The sequence below is a fragment of the Acyrthosiphon pisum genome, chromosome A2 (assembly GCF_005508785.2).
Source record: "Acyrthosiphon pisum isolate AL4f chromosome A2, pea_aphid_22Mar2018_4r6ur, whole genome shotgun sequence".
In the NCBI taxonomy this organism is placed as follows: domain Eukaryota; kingdom Metazoa; phylum Arthropoda; class Insecta; order Hemiptera; family Aphididae; genus Acyrthosiphon; species Acyrthosiphon pisum.
In genome coordinates, this window is record NC_042495.1 from 113,045,370 (window position 1) to 113,068,570 (window position 23,201).

At 31.6% G+C, this 23,201-nt stretch overlaps 1 protein-coding gene across 2 annotated transcripts in view; it reads left to right on the plus strand.

The window, feature by feature from the left end:
- Positions 1–23,201, plus strand: part of LOC100165694 (NADPH oxidase 5) — a 93,503-nt gene that overhangs the window by 32,090 nt on the left and 38,212 nt on the right. For both annotated transcript variants that reach the window (XM_003242833.4, XM_008182401.3), the window contains exon 3: positions 21,300–21,394. In XM_003242833.4, coding sequence (XP_003242881.1) covers positions 21,300–21,394 — 95 coding nt within the window. The remainder of the gene's footprint in view (positions 1–21,299; positions 21,395–23,201) is intronic.

The following is a 23,201-nucleotide window of genomic DNA, read 5'->3' on the forward strand; positions in this document are numbered from 1 at the left end:
TCCTATAAGTCATCGACTGCAGCATTATAGAAAATGTATTCGTGACTGGACCTAGGTATATAATTTCAATGTCGTTTCGCACCCATGATAGCTGCGGCAGCCTAACATCGTAGCAAATTCGATCCTACCGGTAATTTATTTGTCCGCTTTTTACCTCCTCTCGATTTTTATCCCTCTAATCGTTTCATTACGTGCACGTGCAGCGTAACATTATGCTGTGCGCACTAATCACGCTACCGCATCTCTGCACAGCCTCATCGACCGTCGTCATATCAACAGGTAGGTATATACTAATGCTGTGTAAGTACTGCTGCAGTAATTAGCCGTAGGTCATTAAAATAACTAATAACATACAATATGGATGTTTAGACTTAAAGATAAACAGAAACCTTAGTGCAAGCATCCCAGACGTCGTGATAATATACCCCCGATCATTATAATATTACTATATTTTACGAAACAAATATTATCTGAGTTTAGGAGGAATATAGCTATTGATCGTACTGCCGCTGCTGCAGTACTTGTCACTAAATAAGTACCTACAGTATAATGTCATAATCGTTATTTGTTAAATTTAATTTCGGCAATCCGATTATTTAGGCATATAATAATTGTTACTAAATCAGACAACTTGTCATATTTTATACTATATAATAATTTTTTAATATTTTTATTTCGTCGCCGAGTCGAAGACAACATAATAATAGGGTCGGTGCCAATTATATAACCACCCGATCAAAGTTTTCTCGACTAAATTCAAACCGGGAAAACGCAAATATAACATTGGGTAGCCAATTTAATAATAATTGTGTTACCTAACTATAACTATTAACCGTCTTGAATTTCCCGAGTGTTTAACCATGTTTTTATTGCCGAACGATATAGTCTATCTGATATCATAGTTAAGTCGCCCACACAATAAAACCCATCGCGAAAATTTTCGAACATTATACTTACACAGCTACACATTAAACGAGTCAACTAAATACGATATTTTTATTATTTATTTTTACATAACATATAAATATTGTAGGTAGATCTTAAACACGACTGTAATGTTCCTACATCATATAGAGTACTTTGAAAATCTATGGTTAGTTTCACGATGTTGCAGTTTTGTTTAGAATTAATGTGTTTATGGTGATCTTTAAGTGCGTCTTGTCCATACCTACACCTACTCGGATATATTATGTATATTTTTATTGCTCATCAAGCACATTCCGCTGTCACCTTCTCTTTTTTTGTTATCGATTTGAAGAGTATTCGTGATTCTTTTTTGAGATGTTTAATGCACTACTACCATCACGTTCGATTGATATTATGTTTACATAGATTCCGCGTAGGTATATATTAAATAATTATTACAACATATTATTTAGGTTTATGAGGCGCAATGAGTAACATTAATAATCTGCAATCAATAATGAGTAATGTCTATATTTTAGAAATGTAGAACATACCGACCATGGTAATGAGTAATGACTAATGTGTAACTATTTCAATCATATATCATCGGATTAGATAATAATTCTATAATTCATATTATTTAAAAAAAAAAATAATTAAATTTTCATTTCAAATGTAAATCAACTAAATGTACTTACATACCTACGTCCTACATATTATTAAATTAACGTTTTTTAAATGAATGTCTAAACACGTCACTTAGATATTACTTTGTTCTAATATTTGGTACTTATACAAATACAGACGAACCATAAAATACGTAAGTACACATTTGGTTACATAATCTTGTATAAATGTATAACAATTTATACTTAAGTTCACGTACCTACCACGGTAATAGTTGGTAATTATTAAATCATTTTCAGTATTCAATTATCATATAGTTAATTTCATAATAAAACATTCAACGCCCGCATTGCAGACGTGTGTATAATTGTATGTAACACACAAAATAGTCTAATCAATCAAAACCTCTTCCTCGAGGCAAACATTTTGGCAATCAAAAATGTCAGTTGATACGTTTTTTTACATGTCCACGTTGAATCTATTAGGCGGAAAAAACTAACGAAACAGTCCTACTCGTGAATAGGACTACATAATATCATACGATAATATTGCCCGCCTACCCGCCGATAACTGAAATTATAAACGTTTCAAACTCCCGGGGCTATTATGGTTTTTTAATTGGGTTAGAATTTCGTTTTTGATATTTTTTCTTCGCCACAGTTTTATGCCGTAATGCCGCCGTGCATTCTCAGCCAAACTGGTTTGTCGGAATATGAATTTTTCGCGTAAAAAACCATCTGAAAATACGACAGACGACAAAACCAATGTTTCATGATGTGCACACATCCAGGGCAATAATTGTTTACGGGACGTGAGTATTTTTTTTAAAGCACGTTTGACATGAGATAAAAAAAAAAACTGGGTTAAGTCTTTGTGTACACGGTTTTCTTTTCGAATCTGTACCCGGAACAGATCCGGATTTTGTAGCAATTAAAAATAATACATAATGAGGATTTTGGATAATCCAATTATACAAGACTTTGTTGTTTCAAACAATATTGGTGAATCTGTAACGGGAGCCGACTGTACTTATATAATCATATAACACGATTAACGCAACACTGATTTGAAAACATTTACTTACAATTTATTTGCTAATTATATTTTTTACAAACAATTATGTGTTTATATGATAATATCATTATTAATATGCATAATATACCATTATGATGCAATTATAACATGTATAATACATAAAAACATAATATCAGTCAACGGTTTATCGATCGAATGGCCTTTCGCTGCAAACGATTATATTATATACTAAGCCGACTCTTGTGGATGATCAATTTTAAAGTGTGTTATTAAATATTTTCTAAGATTCAAATTATATTTTTTTTTTCATAAAATTGTACCTACTGGTATAGTGTTATGTATAGGTATTATGTACCTACCATGTAATTATAGCACTTGATTATACATATCTATATTATATTTTATGAAGGGATTCTACCAATTTATATATTATGTCTTATTTTAATTTTTCGCGCAGGTATACCTGGTATACCAGTATTAGTTATTGGGTCAAATCAGTTTTATTCAATGTATGTAAAAGTTGTAATTGCACATATTTCATACTTTAATTTCCTCAAATTAATTTATTCTCGTAATATTATGCTGGTAGGTACAACAAATCAAATGAATATAGTTCAACTCCAACCTTAACCCAATCATTTTGACAAAACGTTAGTACAAACGGATTTCAAATAATTTAAAAGTTAAACGAAAAATACATAATATATAAGCGGATAATTTAAATTTATTTAAAGTAGACGATGTATATTTTATTTTACAATACATAAATTATGCGCTCGTACTATATAGGGCAATTGACCTAAAGAAAATGACAGTATTAACATTTTAAATGTATTCGTATCTGAAGGAGTGTATATTTAGGTAGGTACCTGTGGTTTTAAATTTAATTTATTTGACGACACGATTTTATTAGGTTATTATCCGGGATAAATCCAAGGCACGTGTATACTAATTTTTATCTCAAATATTAATAAGCTTCATTATATCTTATTATTAGACTAATAAATCGTCGTAACATTTCAAGAATTAAAGCATTATTAAATATTTCAACTCTCGTAACAACCTTTTTAAGCATGCTTATACATAACTACTCTATTTTATAGACTTATTTTTTTTATTTTGATGAGACGTATAGTTTAATAATATATATATTTTTAAATGACATGTTTATAATTTATTATAACTTAATGTATTATATTATCAACATAATATTATTGTCGTAACCTCATGTACAACTGAGCAAGACGTGTATATTAATAATTATACAGATGTAAATCGAATAGAATTCTAAATGTCAATACACTAAATAATATTATGATGTTCAAAATTAACAATAATATACAATTCAAACATAATTAAATCAATTACTTAACATAATATTATACCAAACATTTTATATTTCTAATAATATTAATATATTATACGTCTTGTACTTATAAAGTTATGCTCTATAAAAGCATAAGTCTACCAATAAGACTTTGTAAGTTTGTAACACAAATAATATAAAATATTTGAATACAATTTAATAATCAATAATAAGAAAATGTGATAGTAATAATGTGTTGAATGCATATAATGTAATAATAATAAAATTCGATTCAGCACATTAAAATAAGAATATATTCTATTCATATTTTGTTTCATCAATATAATTTTAACTTTTGCATTATAATAATATGTTGATAATCTAAATAAACTAATAGACATATAATATTAATATCGTACTTTATTTTCGTATCCGATGTATCATTCATTACAATGAACTGTTTACTTACTTATAATTTATTTATTTATTTATTATAAGATTAATGCCAACCGGCGTTATTTAATTGTTTTAATGGTTATTATAGTTCACGTTAAATCTATCCGTAAACGATTGTAGGCATAAAAAACAATAACAAGAGGTACTCGAATGCTATTCATCAGCATGACGAAAAAAATTCAAAAAAAAAATCTAATATTTAATGTGCGTTATTTCAAATACCAAAGACCAAATTTATACGATTTTTTAACTGAGCAGACTACGTTTAAAATCGTTAACGGGTTTGACTACGATAACTTTGACGTTGGTTCTCGTACTTGTATGATGTTATATTATGTTTAAGTGGATATACTAAATAGGTAGGTAATACCTACGTGCCATCGATCAACGACCGTCCGTAATGAATTTAAATTTTGTTCGTTTCCTCCTATCTGCTATAGGAAATCCAATCTCTTATAGGTAGGTATACTGTTTAAACAACGCGGCATACGCACCTATACTTATATAGATTTATATTTCATTGCTATTTCTGCCGTATAAACCCATTAGTTTTGACTAATTTAAATCGCGATAATGTTATGTAAATTGAATTTTCCAAAATATACGCTGTCCGAAAATGACTGATGGATGAAAATTTCACCGCTAGTTAGAGGTACTCCGTGCTTTTTTCCCCTTAACGACCGCAGATTACCGGTTTTCGCCTACTCGGGTTTGCATCGGAGTCGTTATATAGCCGCAGATATCAATTTGAATATCGTTGAAATTTCGCTGAGAAAATTTGCCGAGGTTTTTTTTATTTTTATTTTACGTATCGAAACGGTTTGGGTCGAAAATAGTTTAACTGGCCGCGCCACGACAAGCCGCGATTCGAACGAAATTGATGTGTCAAAACTGACGGCCGTTGTGAAATGGGCTGCACTATGGTGTCCGAAGTCGAAACGTATACCTACCTAATTGATTTCAAAGAAAGCCACTGATACCCATTTTGCCGCGGCTGTATATGCATAATATTATTTTAAAAGTAGTTTGACGGGCCAGTACGGTGTAAGATACGGAGGTTTTACACACAATATTTTCTTACAGGCGCCTACACCTGTACCGCGGACAAAAAACAACTCATTGGCGATTCTGATACAATAATATCAACACTTGACACAGTTAACACCCTCAATATAATAACACACCGTATACGAGTGAATACGTCTTGATATTTATGATTTAATGGAATGATCAATTAAAAAAATGACGGTTAAACATTTATACAGCCAACAGTTGTTATATATAGAGGTATTCGGTATAACATTTAAATCCAGTCTGGCAATTATTATATTATTATACAGTATATAAACAGTTTAACTATAGAAATATATTTATTTTTATTTTTTATGCCCCAGTATATTATATGAATATAATTATTATTAAATATTAGTAAATATTTTTTTAATGTATTCACTCCACTTTTATGCATATATTTATATATATATTATATATGATTTTTAATTTAAAACTCTAAATATGTTTGACACACCCACACACACCCAAATATATATATCATATTATATATTATAATTTATAATTAAACAAACAAATTAAATATACTACAATATTTTCTTAACCAGTTTGCATTTTGTTACGTGCATCAAACAGTTATCGTCGAGTATTTATGCAAAAAAATAACCCACGTACGGTGAAGATCAAGGTTTGTTAAATACACGTTGACAGTTGTATTTAGCAAAACAAAAAAAAATTAAAAACGGATAACGGTAAAAAAGTTCGAGAAAAAAAATTAATTTAAAAGAAATATTTTGTTATTTATTATTATAAGTTATATACAACTATGAAAAAAAATCAATAACAATATTTTAGTTATTATTATTATTCAATTTACCTATCTTAATAATATAATATTATATTATATTGACTTACTACTTTTATTATACAATTTTTTCCTACTCATTTTCTGTGTACATTCGTGAGATATTTTGTAAGAGCTGTTCATCTTCCATACAGTCATGTTTTTCCCGAATTTCATCCAATTCTATTTTTGGCATACCACCCCCATTGATTTCTTGTCACATCTTATTTATTGACTGCCATAATAAGACTATTACGTAAAATTGTACAAAAATAACAGATTGTTTTTAATTTTTTTGTATTCTGAAGATTATGAGAATTCGCTCCTCCAGCACAAGCTTTGCTTTTAGGGGGTGCTGCGATAGTATCCTATGGTATTTTATGTCATTCTTTTTTGTATTATTTATGTTTTTGAAATAAAGTTCATTATTATTATTATTATTATTATTATATCGTACGATGGCTACGATGAACCAACACTTCCTGTTTGAATCTGCCATTGTAACTATCGCGAATAGTTTAACTATACCTACCTAATGTGTTCAATATTCACCGATTATTGTTGGTTCGTTCTATTCCTCTGGTGAATAAAACGATAGCTCTTCCATTCTAATATGATAATAATATAATAATAAATCATTGCAAATTTCTATCTATGGTAGTTTTATACATTTTTCTACCTTTGAGCACTTTTCTGGAACGTATGTGTAGATTCAAAATTGATAGGTACTCAAGTAATTTGTTAGGAACTGGTGGAACGACAGGTTTCAGAAGACGAAAAGTGCATTTATTATCTTAATAAAAAATGACTATCTCTTGGCTCACCGCAAAACTGACTCAAAATAAATTATAATAGGTACTTGTAATATTATATTATGACAATACCTGCAAGGTCCAAGGATAAATTGAAACGATACAATTGTGCGCTAAATCGTCTCTGTAGTACTCGAGTCGAGAACGTATGCGCAGGATGATTAAGACTCGGACTTTTCCCCAGATTTGTTTTTCCAACACCTGTCGGAATAGCGAAATCGCAAAATAATAATATTATTGCAATGTATGCGCCACGTGGCAATCTGCAGATACGCGTAGTCACCGTGGTTTTTGATTTATTTTTACCCCCTCCCCTCTAGTTAGAATATTCCTCCGACGCTAATATAATACACTGTCACTCATAATTTATCGCCCTCTAATTGAATACTATATTGGAAAGTCAGATGATTTAAATCACTCATTATCTGAGTCACCGATTGAGTCGACCGTATAATTATTGCCCATTTGTCTGCAGTTAAAACCGTAAATAACTAATAACACCGGTGGTTCATGTTTGCACAAGAAAAATCATAATTATCCCAAATTAATGGACTCGCGTTTATATATATAGGTATTACGCATACTCGTGCATATTATATCACATGTGCGGTGTGTGCACTCGTTATGTGTGCTACCTAAATGGAATCCCTAGAAAATGTTTCTCTGAACCGCGCGGTATTCAGGTCACTCGATCCTTGGGGGGATTTCAGACGAGGCCTTGGACATTAATGAAATTAAAACAACAACAACGTTGTAGGTACCGATGTAATACACTATATTATATATGTGTATTAATGTAATATAAAATATAATGCGACCACCGATGAAATAATATGTTATGCATTTTTCTTATTTAAAAACATCGTCGTCGCATCAAGTAGATTGCCTCGATTGACACAATGGAGCATAACACGAATATAAAACTATAAATTCGAAGTATTCGACTATAATAGGTTTACGTTTAGGCGCACCATATTAGCCCTTTAATGTAATATTATAATATGATATTGATTATAACTACTATCGAGTGTCGAGACATTTCACGTGGGTAGATTTTCGTATACTACGATATTATTATTATTAGTCTCGTCTAGACCGCGGATAACAGAGTAGGTACCTAATTAATGATTATAATTATTACTTACTATAATATCGTACAGGACGTATATTGTACGGTTTTCGCGTAATCTGCAACGTCTACAGAACATGGATAGGTATAAGCTATATAATTACACGCGTATATACCTACTTTTAAATATTCATAATAATGGTATTAATATTATGATTTCTCGTCCGATTTCAAAACAGCATTGGCAATGGGTACCTGCAGTATTCTAATATAGGTACGGTTGTGGGTAGGAATATTGTTTTACCGCGGTCTTAATAAGATCATTGTGCATTTTGATAATTATAGGTAAATCTGTTTTCGTATCGTAGGAGCCACAAGACACAATTATTGGGCGGTCCCTTCGACGAGACGTATTATAATAATAAGACGATATGATTAAAACCCAACGGTATACCTACTATTATAATATATATACGTTAACCCGTGGATTCAAGTTTAACGGCCGTGTCTGGCGGTGATCATAACACAATAATAATATGATACTCTGAGACGATGTAGGCAGTGACTTCAACGAACGGACGCGGTGATGTCAACACTGTCTATAGCACACCAAACGTGTCTGATTTCCGACCCACTGGCGATCCAACCGTGACGGGACGTATCTATCGGCCTTCTCGGAGAGTTTTCACATCGGCGTCCATACAACGGCCGCCGACCTTGGACCGAGACTGATTATCATATTATTATAACGTGGAAATTATAATTATTATATAACTATTATTTTTATTATATTGATAGGATTACGGAGCACTACACACAACAATGACACGACCCGCGAGAAGTACAAGTGTGTCAAGGTCCCGGGGACTCATTCATGAATTGCATTAGATTGAATAATATTATATTGTTCGTGATGCTCGAACAGAATTAATTATTCAGCGATGCTTTTCATGTAATAATAATAATACAATATGACATGTGTAATCATACCGAACAAAGGATGCTTTAACCCTTATAACTATATACCTATCGAGACGCTTAAACTTAAAAATAAAAACAATTTACCTATCATTATTATTATTATCAATTATGAACTCCAACAATGTTTTAAATGTATATATATAGGTGTAATACTATAATGTCCATTAGTCCATTATATGAGACGATTGTATCTGTCATTCGAGCCTTTAGGCTTTAATAACAATATTACAGTAGGCATATACATGAAGTATTCTTATTGTGATCATAATATTATAATGTACTACAGAGTGCAGCAGATTGTATAATATACTCTGAATAACAAAAGCGAACTCGAGTGCATAAATTAATAGTTGTATGGTTTCTACAAACTTACATGCACAATATTAGCAGACGTCAGATACACATGCGCTCGCACACAGGCACAGATAGAGACACACACAGACACACACATATTATAATATTATCGTATTATGACCATTATTAATTTCAACCGCTACATATCGAGGCCGGCAAACTCTACTTATAAGCAGATCGTTTCTCCATAGCTACTACAATATAGGAACCTATCTTAAGATTGAAATGTAGGACTGTTGCAATGTGCGGCGGCGATTGAATGATAAGGACCTAAAGGAATATTATATTTTTCAATAAACAAGTAGGAAGGCTCGGATTCGCTAAGATCTCTGCCGATTACATACAACCGATTTTCTAATGTATTCAAATGTTAAACGTAGGTACCTACTCAAATCCTAATACCTGTGTATTACACTATATACGTATATGTATATACCTTCATACCTGTATGGTTATGCTCTACCGCCACAAATTATAATAATTAAACGTAAGACTACGAGAGACTTCAACGGATTAACCTTATATCATATTATGTTGGTTTGTGACTAAAAAAACCACTAAAAAAAAAAATTAATATTATCTCTTTCAATCCAATCAGATTTCAGAGCGTGGATTGAAAGAGTTCGACGGTTTTTGGATGTTGAATGGTATATAGATTGAAACTAAAGTCATTATAGTGCTCATTTAAATATTTCAAAAAACTTTCATTACCGTATTGAAGCACTTTAAAAATAATCTGATTACGTGATAATTTTCGAGCCGTATAGGTTTATCGGGTACCTAGATACAACTGTACGGTATTAATTTGTAACACAAACACGTTTCAAAAACTTTTATTCAAATTCTTTGTACCAATTTTCTCAGATTATTATATTGTACACAAAATAGTGAACTTTGTGTTTCACCAATTCGTATATATAAATTCATATTAATCATTATGATAACTATAGGTACCAAGTAACTACTATATTTTTACTCGAAATTCTATACCAGCTGGTATATCAATTGAGTACGAGGAATCACAATTAAATAGTCTATGGTTTTAATGGTTTTTTTTATTTAACCTAGCGTATCAACCAAAATGTTACCATTTGAATTAAACATGTCGTGATTTTGTTCAATCCACAATGAAGTATTGAAATAAATGTTATTAGTTATAGGTATACCTATCTGCGGTAATTATAGTGTTGTAACTAAATTTCACAAGGAATTAATAAGATTTAAAAGAACAATAATGATAGCAATAGTGATATTAATTTGAACTAGTTAACTATTTATAAACTCTATATAATATAATATAGTCAGTATTTTTATAGTTATTACTTATTTTGAAAGTCTGTACTAGATAGGTGTGATAATTTGAAAAACAAAACCCATACTTAAAGCTGTTCTTGAATTTGAGCTGTTTTAATATACAAAATATCGGCCGTAAGATCCAATTGGGTATCATAATCTGTCGCCGACCGTGTAATTCGCTATTTTTCGGCATTTCTTATTTCAACGTTCGTCGTCTATCATATAGTTCAACGCGATAAACGGAGAGAATAGGCGCCGGACTTGATCAGACGCACCCTGGCAGAGAGGGTTAATCTGCCGCGGGGTCAAGTAGCCCGGAAAACCGTATCTGCAACAAATACAATAAAAAGGAAAGTATTGTGTCACTGTTCTCTTCCAAATGCACCGGAGGGGACCAATAAGATCTATGGACATTGACCTCGAGCAACCATTGGACGAGGCTGTGTGTCCCCCTGGATCTGCTATATATATATATATATGTATTTAGGTATAATAAACAACGTTTGTACACACATAATAATAATTCACAATATATAATATGCCGCACGATGACCGTGGGCAACGTTGTGCGAGAAAAATGTCTTACATTTCGGGGTGTGTGTACATATATATTATACGTGGACGGTGTGAAAAACCGCAATAATCACTACGAATTGGATACTTGCCCATAATAATAATCGTATATGGTAAATAGCAAATTGGCAGTACAAACAGTAGTTTGGCCGTTTCGTTAATAATAATAATATTAATGTACAGGCGTATTAGCTATTATACATTACTACAGTGTAGTTACTATATATTTTACTGTACTTGTAACTCCTACTACTATAGTTACTACTGCTACTGTTGCTGCTACCTATGACCTTTTCGATGTTGACATGGTCGTTTTGTATTTATTTATATTTTCTCACTGTTCTCGGGTTTGTCTTGGTATATTGAATTGAGCCACATCATGCGATTAACGCAGCCGCAGCCTTGCCAAAATAATTGCATCGTCCGAGTCTTCGACCATACTTAGATATTCAGTGTTGATTATGATTTTTACTGATTTGATTTTTTCCGCGCTTAGGTAACAAACCGACTATTATAATATAATATAGTAACGGAGAGGTCCTCAAAATATTATCTTTACGAGTTATTATGAATATTTAGATACCTATCTAACCACAAAAAAAAGAATAATAATTTTAGTAAAATAATGGACGGTGTATTTTGGTCGTCATTGAATATATTCTGCAGCTGTACTTACAATTTACAAATAATAATTATTCTATCATTTCTTTTTATCGCAAATTATATGCGATATTTTATGTAACTCTGTAATAATATTATGACGTGTGTAATTTAAAAATGCGATTTCACTTGAAAAAAAGTATTACCAAATATTTGATTCATAAAACATTTCAATCTAACTTTCAAATCAACATTATTTGATTAGCCGGTATTGACGTATATAAAATTATTATGTTTTGAACGAAGTAGGTATACGCCGTGTATATATATAAGAAGTAAACGTATATAAAGTGAATAAAAGTGGCTTAATAACATTATTTTCTCATAGGTTTGACGAGAATGTCTTCTTTCGCAGCCGGTTTTAACGATGTGCTTTATGGTTTTCAGCCCATAGGTATTTTATAACTACAGCCAACAGGTAGCAGTTGTATTATAGTACTCGCGGTGTCCATAAAATGTACAATGTTCCCGCGATAATAAAGCAAGGGCAGAGTCTCGAGTTCGGTCAACTATATACGCCGATGGATTCGAAAATAGTAAATTCTGCAAAATACAATTTCATCTAATCTACATAATACATACCTTATATAGTTTGTCGTAGAGATACAATAAGCGGTTCCCGCGATCACAAAGCAAATTCGAAGTTTCGATAGTTCGGTTACCGCATATAAGGTTATAAAATACTATGCTTTCATAGTTTCATCTAATATACACCATAAAATATACAGTACTTAATATGATTAGTACTTGGTAATAAGTGTTATTTTGAGCGATATTTATTTGGGTACGGCTGTTTTTGACTAAAATCGTACACTTCCCGTTTCGGCCAAAACAAAAAGTTTAAAAGGTATAACTGATTATGTCTTACATATAGAAAATTACTAAAAGTATAAGTTGCCAAATACATTTCACAAATATTTTTTAATCTAGCGGGTATACACATGCCTAAATTTCAAAATTTTTTGTTTAATTTTAATGTGATTCAGATATAATAGAAATAAAGTTACGGCATACGCAAGTACTGAATAAAAATAATAATAATAATAATGTTATTACGATGATAAAGCAAGCGCAAAATCTTGTGTTCGATTAATTATAGGTACCTACGCTGTCTGATTCGAAAATACTAAATTCTGCAAAACGGTATAATATAAATTTCATCTAATATACATATTATTATAATACAATTATATGTACCAATAGATAGTTGGCCGAGCTATATAATATTATGTTATTACGATAATCCGTCGTATTTTTTTTATTGTATAATATAAAGTATACAGACACGCATTAAAAATAATATGCGGAAACGCTCGCGCGCGCACAATTTTATAATTGCCAATAAATTTTGCATTCAAACGGTTTTCGCCTTATATACGCGATCGTTTCGATCGCTCCTCAGTAAAATGTTGTCTCGTCCGACGTAGGTTCCTATCTATATTATACGTATAGGTACTTACCTATAATTAAAACGTAAAGAAAGAACATGCGTATATATTATAATATATGATATTGATATAGGTGTATAATATAATAAAATAAACCAACGATTATACGCGCGCGGGCCGTTTAATATTATTATAATGTTACGAGAACGAGCTGCAGACCATAATATAATATCATTATTGTACCGGTGTGTATACAACACTGCCGAGACCTATAATATCCGAGTCTAATATCGAATACTTATATTAAGGTTCGTATATGTATTATTATTGTAGATAGCCCCGGCGGGGTCGGATGCAAAATAATAATAATAATATATATCTGAGATTTAGTTACATTATATCGATCTATATATAGCCCGCACGCGATATAATAATATAATACTATTATTATTATTATTATTATTATTGTACGACCGGATTTGTGCATTGTAGTCGAAGTCGTCGAAGTCTCCGTAGGTATACATTTGCTGCCGCGCACTCCACGATTTTCTATGGTGCCATTAGGACGCGTAAACATAAATCGGTAAACTCCGCGGTGACTTGTGTGATCGGAATACGTAATGTCGGCGATATATTATATTATAAATTGTGTGTCCGCGTGTAATACGTATGGGCAGGCGGGTGGGCAAGTGGGTGGGTGGGTGGGTACCCATATAATATATTATGTAGGCAGGCTGCAGATATCTATATATCTCTATATATATGAATATAAAATATATAATATATATATTATTATTAGGTATAGGTAACTGTATATAGTATATACACACGTACGCGCGTTGTACGGTAGGACGCGAAACGAATGTTTCGCGGCCGATAAACGTTATGCGGCTTATAACTTATTATAATGTGTACCTACATAATATATACAATATACGATAATAATATCATATTATTATTATTTTTGTTGTTATAATAATATATTATATTATACGGATGCATTCGAATACACACATATTGCATGATAATAGATAGCGTATACACGGTATATACAGTGATCCTCACCATGGTCATCACCATTTTTTTCTTTAATTTTTTAATAAATACCTATATAATGACATTTTTCAAATTCTGATTGTTGGAATTTGTATGTACCACTACCTAAAAATCTTGGATTTTCATAACGTCTAAGGAGTGTCTTGTACTTATATCGCCTTATGTCCTGGCGATATAAGTCAAGTACTTTCCTTTTTATCAAATGAGAATCACATTTTTCCTAAAAATTTTCAATCAGATGATTTTTTTTGAAAACGTTGATGTTTAATATATTATGATATACCTAAATATAAATTAAAACGTCTAGTGCTTGATTTATTTAACTTTGTTTACTACCTATATAAGGACGTGATTATTTAATAACTCAAGTAGTATAAGTTCAATAACTTATCACAATAATTATCCGTAAATATGCCGGTGTGTAATGAAAACTAGATCTAATACTATACATATTATTCTGTTCTGTATTATTGTAAAACCAATTTTAAAGGTAGGTTCTCACTTGAAATAAGAAGATTGTACCGCCACAGGCAGAGCAACAATTTTTTTACAACATAAATACAATTATTATAATAAAAAATTTTACTTTATTCTTAATTTAAAAATGTTGACATAATAGTAGATATAGGTAATCAATGTGATGAATAAATTATTGATTATTTAATATAAAAAGCGACAATGTGAAAAGAAGTTTAGATTTTGTTTATTTATTATTTAATATATAATATTTATATTTATAAAAAAATATTTCTGGGGGGGGGAGGGGCTAGGCCCCTAGGCTCACTCTTGGATCCGTATTTGGCCACAGGACACTCTTCGAATGGTATAAGTGAAAACCAAATAAATAATTGAAAATTTGGCTTCTACAAGTAATGGGTGGTTCAAAAATTCCGAAATTCTGCAGAATTCGAACAGTATAGGGCCCTGCGTCCGACTGTTAATAATATAGTAGCCAAGATATATAACACGAAACGACTAGGTACATCGGTCCCGTAGAGCTATCGCGAGCGTCTACTCCTCTTCGACGACAACGACGATATAATAATATTATGACACGACAATCAGAACGAGCATGCATTTTTGTACGTCGTAAAATAAGTACGTAAAAAATACGTCTTCATTGTTCCGATTTCGCGTCGACGACATCGGCGAATCGGACGATTTCTTTTCAATTTTTTTTTCTCCATACGCGTGACCGATAACGAAACTCGCGTTTATCGTGATCCACTGCAAGTATTACATACCTACCTACCTACCTACCTATTATTATTATTATTATTATTATTATATTGTACGATATAATATACGCGATGTCACCGGATCGCAGCTGCATCTGCAGTATATAATAATATATATAATATATTCGACTCTCGCGCGAAGAACATTATAATACCACCGATGCGGTCATACGACCGCGACCTGGGTACCTATATGCTGCACATATTATTATAATATACGATATATAGAATATAATATATATAATATAAGTATCTCCATATAATAAAATGTGTGCATGCTTATGCGGCGTCCGAGATGACGCCGATAATATTGCGCGTAACGTCATTATTGTGTTAACCCTGCATATATTATTAAACATTTCATATACACCGTTTTTCACCGAGCACGCTCATCCCGTATTTTTCTTCAATAATATAATGCAGTCATTCAAAATCAAATTTTTTGATTTATAAAATATTATACATATTATAAATATTAAATATAAAGAGCAACCTACACCACAATATTGTTTTTAAATTATAGTTGAAATTTTTGCTCTAACTAGTAATTACTAATTATAACGAGTGTCCTGCATATTATGCAGTCTTTTGTTTTTCGAACGAAAATCCTCCTTTTCTATTTTAAATATCATTTAGAGAATAATTTTTCTGCACATGTGTCGGCGGAACAAAATCAAAATTCAAACGTGTATTTTTTTAGTGATTGATTCTTGTGTATAAAATCCTAAGGTCCGTATAATAATTGTAAAAGTGATTTGAAAATTTTATTAATTAGTACCTAATAATTAATATATTAATCCATCGACGTTTATAATTTGTAAAAATTGTCAAAGTATAATTGATACTAGATCGAATTTACGTATTACGTCATCTTGTTTGTATTTTCGTAAAATCATTTTTAAGGACATTAATCATTACTATCTTTTTATTAGTATACATTTTATAAATTTTATTTTAATAACTGAGTAACTATTAGTTCAAATTTTGAATTAGGTACATATAGACGTTTTCAAATGAATTATCTACTAAATAATTGACAGAAAAGGGGTTTTAATTTGAAGAACAAAAGTTTGAACCACCTTATAGGACATATAATTGTAGTAAAAAAAAATATCAAGAGTTTGAAAATATGGTCTTGAACTTTAAGTTGAACTGTCCGATTTGAAAAATCAGAATTTGAATAAATGTATAATTAAATGAAAACACGGTGATGGGCATGCTTGGTGAATCCAGAATCACTCTGTATATGTGTATTTTAATGATAGGGTACATAGCACATACTACTTATATATCCCGATGGGCACGTGCAGTGTAGTGCAGTGTAAATACCGCAAACGTTGTAGGTATCTATGTGTGCGACCAAGATTGTGACATTGTCGTGGGTCCGTAAAGCGCGTCCTGTTAAACCGACCGTAACCGTGTTGCTGGTAACCATCGGAGATAGGCGTTTATAAATAGCGATGACAATTATTTATTATTATGAAGATGAACGATGATTATACCTTTCGTAAGACAACCGCGAGAAATCCGGATGCGTCGTGACGTCGTCGCTTGGAGTGAGTGCGTGCTTCATTCTTATTTCCGGTCAGCGGAAGTGGACGCGCAAATCAGTCAAAATAATTTTTTTTTCTCTGCGAGTTGTACGACGTATGGGGGTCACGACGTCAGGTTTCACAGTTTAATTGACCGGAATCGTAAAATTTTTGAATTATTAGCTTACATTAATCGTATAGCCTTTGACTTCGTTTACAAATGAAATGAATACGAACGTTCGTCAAATGTGTGCACGCGTAAACTCGTTAAGTATATTTAGTTTGAAAACATTTCAACTGTCGTTACGTCTTATTTTGTTGAAAAGTGCACTTGAAAACGGTGCAAAAAGTACCTAATATTTAGTAATTTAGTAATAACGAGAAATAGTGTTAATATGATGACGGATTCAAGTATCGAAAAAATAGAATTCTTTAGTAAATTAAAAATGAATACCTTTTATTAGATAACAATAATATAGTTTTATTATTGAACAATTAAAAATGAAATTTCATTCATAATACCTAGATACACATTACATACATATCTAATGGAAAATGGAAATGAGTGAAGAAAATTACTGAATTTTTTCCTTTACAAAACAATCCTCGTCTTCCACGAATCAGTAAAAATCCATGCTCAAACGGGCTAAAAAAAATTGAGCTCTGCAAATTGACATGTAACATAATAAATTTAGGGTACAAAAATATAAGTACCCACACTCAAACGGGTGACGCCCATTTTGCGTACACGCGCGTGTGTACGACCATATAAACACATAACTATAATATAAATATTATTATAATAAGACAAGCGTTAAGTAGGTGCAAATTCTTCGGCGGCTATTATAATATACGCACGCGAAGATAATAATATTATACGCGAATATTGTAACAACCGACCCCCGCAGAAGACACGCGCATCATGTTACGATTATTATCATCATCATCGATATTATAAAAATATTATCATAATATTAGATTTTTTAATTTACGCACAACACGCTACATGCATCATCATCGCTGGTCGTCGCCGTCGTCGTCATATTATTATGATTTTGCATAATATTATATACCTACGTGTATGCATTTGTGCGAACGAGCCCGTCGTAGTGAGAGGATATAATATTATTATTATTATTATTATCATAATCTTATAGCTACATGGGTGTGCGGAGAGAATCTGTTCGATGGGCATCGTCGTCATGATATCCATCATCGTATGTTACCATCATAATATTATACTTTGCACACGAATATGATGATAAAAATAATTACACGACCGCTGCAACAGGTAGGTACGCGTTTATCTCGGCGGCGTCCCGTTTTCGGAGGAGGTGCCTAGCTATACCTATGATATTATAATAAAATATTGTTATTATTATAATATCATATTATAATCGTCGTGTGTTGTATAGCAGTTGCAGTATGTGTATTATATATCCGTCTACTTTAATGGATTTTCTCTCTCTCTCTCTCTCTCCTCCCGACATGCGTTTCCGCCGATTTGCCACGATGTAGCGACGTCAACACATGTTTACGCGGTGGCGGCCGCCGATATACACACACACCTATATTTATTAATACAATTATTATTTAATATTATTAAAAAATAATAATATTTTAAATACGAAGCACCGTCGTCCGATGCATAACACGAGAACGAATATAATATTATTACATCGTAACGCGGCCGGACGGACGGCGTGACGACTCCGGCGTGTAAACGCGCATATATTATTATTATTTTTATTATAATATCCGTTTTTTCGCTCCGTTAACACCGCGTGGCAACAGTTGGCGCGAGAAGACATACTATACCCGCGACCCGCGATACCCACATGACCACATCCGTCTATACATCATCATCATCATCATCATCATTATTATTATTATACAATATTATAATATTACTATTATAAAGTGTGTCCGCGGTGCATGCGAATAATTTAATTTTTCTCTTCCTTCCCCGCGTTATAATTTATCGCGGGTCTAACACCATCGTATCACACTGCCGTGATATGCATACTGCAACAGGCGGTTTCGTGTTTTGCACTTAGCTGCAACGATGGTCGTGTGGATGTATATTTTTCTTCGTGTCAAACATATATTACACATAAATATATATTATATTATTATTATAATTTTCCGTACTCTCCGGTCACGCGCACTCTGCGGCAATACGCGTCCTACATCGACCATGAAAGCAGGAGGCACCTACCTATATATTATTATTATGTATAAGTCCATAATAATATAATGATATTATATATGTGTTTATTTTTTTTTACGTATAAAATTATAATATACGCGTTTCGCGTTAAAACGCAAATGAAAATTACCGTATTCGTCGTATAGGTACCTAATACAATACAACATACCGCGAATAGATATATACACCGTTAGGACGGTCATAATATATCATATCTGTTTTGTAATTAAAATGAAACCGTCGCTATGTATATATTATGATTCATGTATTCAGCATAATACCGTATATATTATATTATGTGTGTTTGATTACACGTGTGTATGTGTACCTGTACGAGGGGCCTACCCACCTGTGGATATATTCTACCTACCTATATATACCTCATATACCTAATACGTAGTATTCGTCTAATCGTGTGATATTGAAAACATACGTCAACGATATATAGGTACTTATTCCATTTTGTACATACGCAGAAGAGTCCACTACTATGATATGACGTTTAATACATTATATATATAGATTATAAAGTATTTGTAGATATATAATTTATACATGTTATTATAATTATTATTTCATAATGAAGTTCTTGATTCATCGTGCGCGTAGTATAATGCGTAAACACATATGTATATAATAATAAGTAGAGTAGGTAATAATTTATTGCAATCGTAATTCAACTTTTTGCCAAACACAATTATAGGTCACCTAAAATATGAAAACTGGACCACCCACCTGGCACATATATATAATATATGTAAGATACAAAACAGTGACTATTGGTACTATAAATATTGTTGTGTTACGATTTATTGGATAAATGCCAAACGAAGTTATATAGACATCGACTCTAAAAAAAAAAAACATTTAATGCTTCTATACATTTTTATTTCACTCTACATTATATCAATATTTGTATCGAAAAAAACGTTTATTATATGATCGGTCGAATAAATTATTCAAACGAAAAAAATTGCAATAAATGTCACTGGTTTATCATAAATTATCATATTTCGTTTTTGATCCACATAATATGTATTTAAACATTCACTGCATAATATATTTTAAACACTTTTGACCGGATTTATTGGAATTTAGATTACGAAAAAATAGGTTCTTTATTTGTGATCTGAACGGTATGCATAGTATGTAAATAAAAGTCAGGGACTTCCAGTTTTTTCCATAAAATTTAATTAAAAACGTTGTAAAATGTCGAGAAAAATAATATGTAAATGGCATCGGAGATTTGTCACACACGTGTAATGGGAAATCTCATAGATCCCCGACCGTGATTCAATTCATTTTATGGTTTTGGAATAAACGCCCACCTGCACGGGTACCTATACCTAGCCTAACCTAACCTACATTTTAATGAAACTTTATGGAGCGTTATATAGTTTTCAATCTCTGATCCATGTCTCTGATGGCTGCAAGGGCGGAAGAATATCATAATCGTGCACCGAATGCAGCCACTTGTACCGCACTGTAAGTCCATTAATCAACCGGCTTCAAGAAATAAATTCAATTATTTCTGGTCCATTTGTTGTTGGTAGGTACCTACCTACATACTACCTACAACAGTGGCCGACAAACACAACACAATAGCATAAAACTATCTACTACTATTAACCTGAGCGTGACCCGAGGGCTGCCGACCTAACTTCGGGCTTCTGTTTGATTAATTTTTGTTTCCATCCTTTACACACGCGTCTTATTATAAGAATGTTTGTAATCTTTGAATAACTATTTCGTTTATATACGTAGTAGACGTCTTAAATGGTTATGTTTCTTTAACTCTAATGTATTCGTAACGTAATTCCTCGTCTGTGACAAATCCGATCGACAAAATTTTATTTTGATAATATTCAGATTTACTTAATCTGGATGTCTATTTGGCTTTAAAATGTTTTGAAATTGGGTCTAATATAATAAATTTAATTTTGCAGGAGGTGCTATCAATATTGTTTGAATTATTCGACAAAGACAACGAAAAAGTACTCAAGCAGGAACAATGGATACAATCGTTAAAAGAGAGATTACTGTGAGTATGTTTTACTTCAAAATGTGTGCTTTCATTTATAAGTATAAGTATCCAATAATTAAATGTGTCTTACATTTTTAATTTAAAATTCGTAATAAATTCATTACATGGATTAAAATTGTATCGCGATATAAATTATAAAACAGATTAGGGTAGGCACTTATAGTTAAAATTCGTACACCCATATGAACATATCCACCTTTGTCTTATATATGACAAATTTTCATACTTTAATTAAACGAAATAAGCATACATTTTTATTGGCTAAGGTATATATAATATATGGTAAATAACTCGCAGACGTACATTGTGCATGGCAAAAAGTTTTATATTTTATTTTTATTTTTGCTGTCGTGTTTTCTAATAATATGTCATATCTAATTAAACTATGTCTGCATAAAGGATAAAATTAACCGGTTGTAATGAAAATGTATATAAATTCAAAAACGACGTTATCTCTTCGTATCCATAATATAAAGTATATTTAAACATGTACCTACTTAAAACAAAGATTAAAAAAATAAACGGACATTAAACACGGGCGGGTAATTGCGTATTTTGTGTAGACAACATATTTATAATATATTTTTTTACTGTTAAAAATGATCTTACTGATGAAAAGCTTTTTAAAAAAATATGTAATAGGTAGGTACTCATGTGTATCCGTCCACCTATTGTAGGTAACTACCACTTTGCCAATATACGAGCAAGTGAAACACTGTGCAGAATTAGCGCATAAAATTAAGATCAACTATTTTATTACATAACCTTATACCTACGTTGCATTAAAATCTTGGAATACTTGCACACTTCATACCGGTACTATTTTTAAATTGATAATAAAATTTAATTTCAATGTACAATGTAATGTTAATTGTTATGTATAATCATTATACTATAATACACGGGTCACCAAATGGCGGCCCGCGAACAAATATTATCCAGCCCGCAGACAAAAAATAAAAACACATATTACGACAACATTACATTATCTATGTTCTATGTGCTATTGACTATTGTTGTAAATTATTACTTTTGTTAAATATTATTGGTTTTCATCGGTTAACCGACAATTGTTGATGAATTGGTCGCGAAGCTAAACTTTAATTGGGTCATTGGGTGACTCCTAGTTGATTTTGCGTCGACGTAGTCAGTCAGTCCGTCGATTACCGCCGTTGTATTGCATTGTAATTTTTTTCGTGTAAGTAGCATTGATTTATTTTTTCGATTTATTTCGGTTATATAATTTCTAAGTTCTACTATTTTTATTTGATTAAAGTTAAAAAAAGAAGAAAAATTGAAACTGAAAACAGACAGTTTTTGCTTGAGTGGACGTATCAGTATCTATTGTTTTATTTTACCGGATCGGGCAGGGACCTTGCCAGTTTGTTTAATTTGCCACCAGACAGTAGCTGCTGTGATGTGTGTTTAAATTTTTCAAATGTTTGTAATATTAATTATGTTCTTAATGTTTAAAAACAATAACAAATAAAAAAATAATGTTCTCATTTCATCCAATTTTAAAATAATACCTATTGTCCTATTATATGTTGAAAATATGTACTTAGAATTTTAATGGCCCGCAAAAAATTTTCAGATTCCTAATGTGACCCTCCAAAAATATTAATTGGTGACCCCTGCTATAATGTATTAATGTTATTTTCTGAAAAAAATTGATAGGTATATACTCATTTTGAACTTGCACCTAATATACCTACATAGGCGCAATTTGGGTCAAATTTATGGGGGTGCTAGTAATTGCTCTATGATTAAAGTGATCAGTTTGGGGCCCCCCACACCCCCTTCA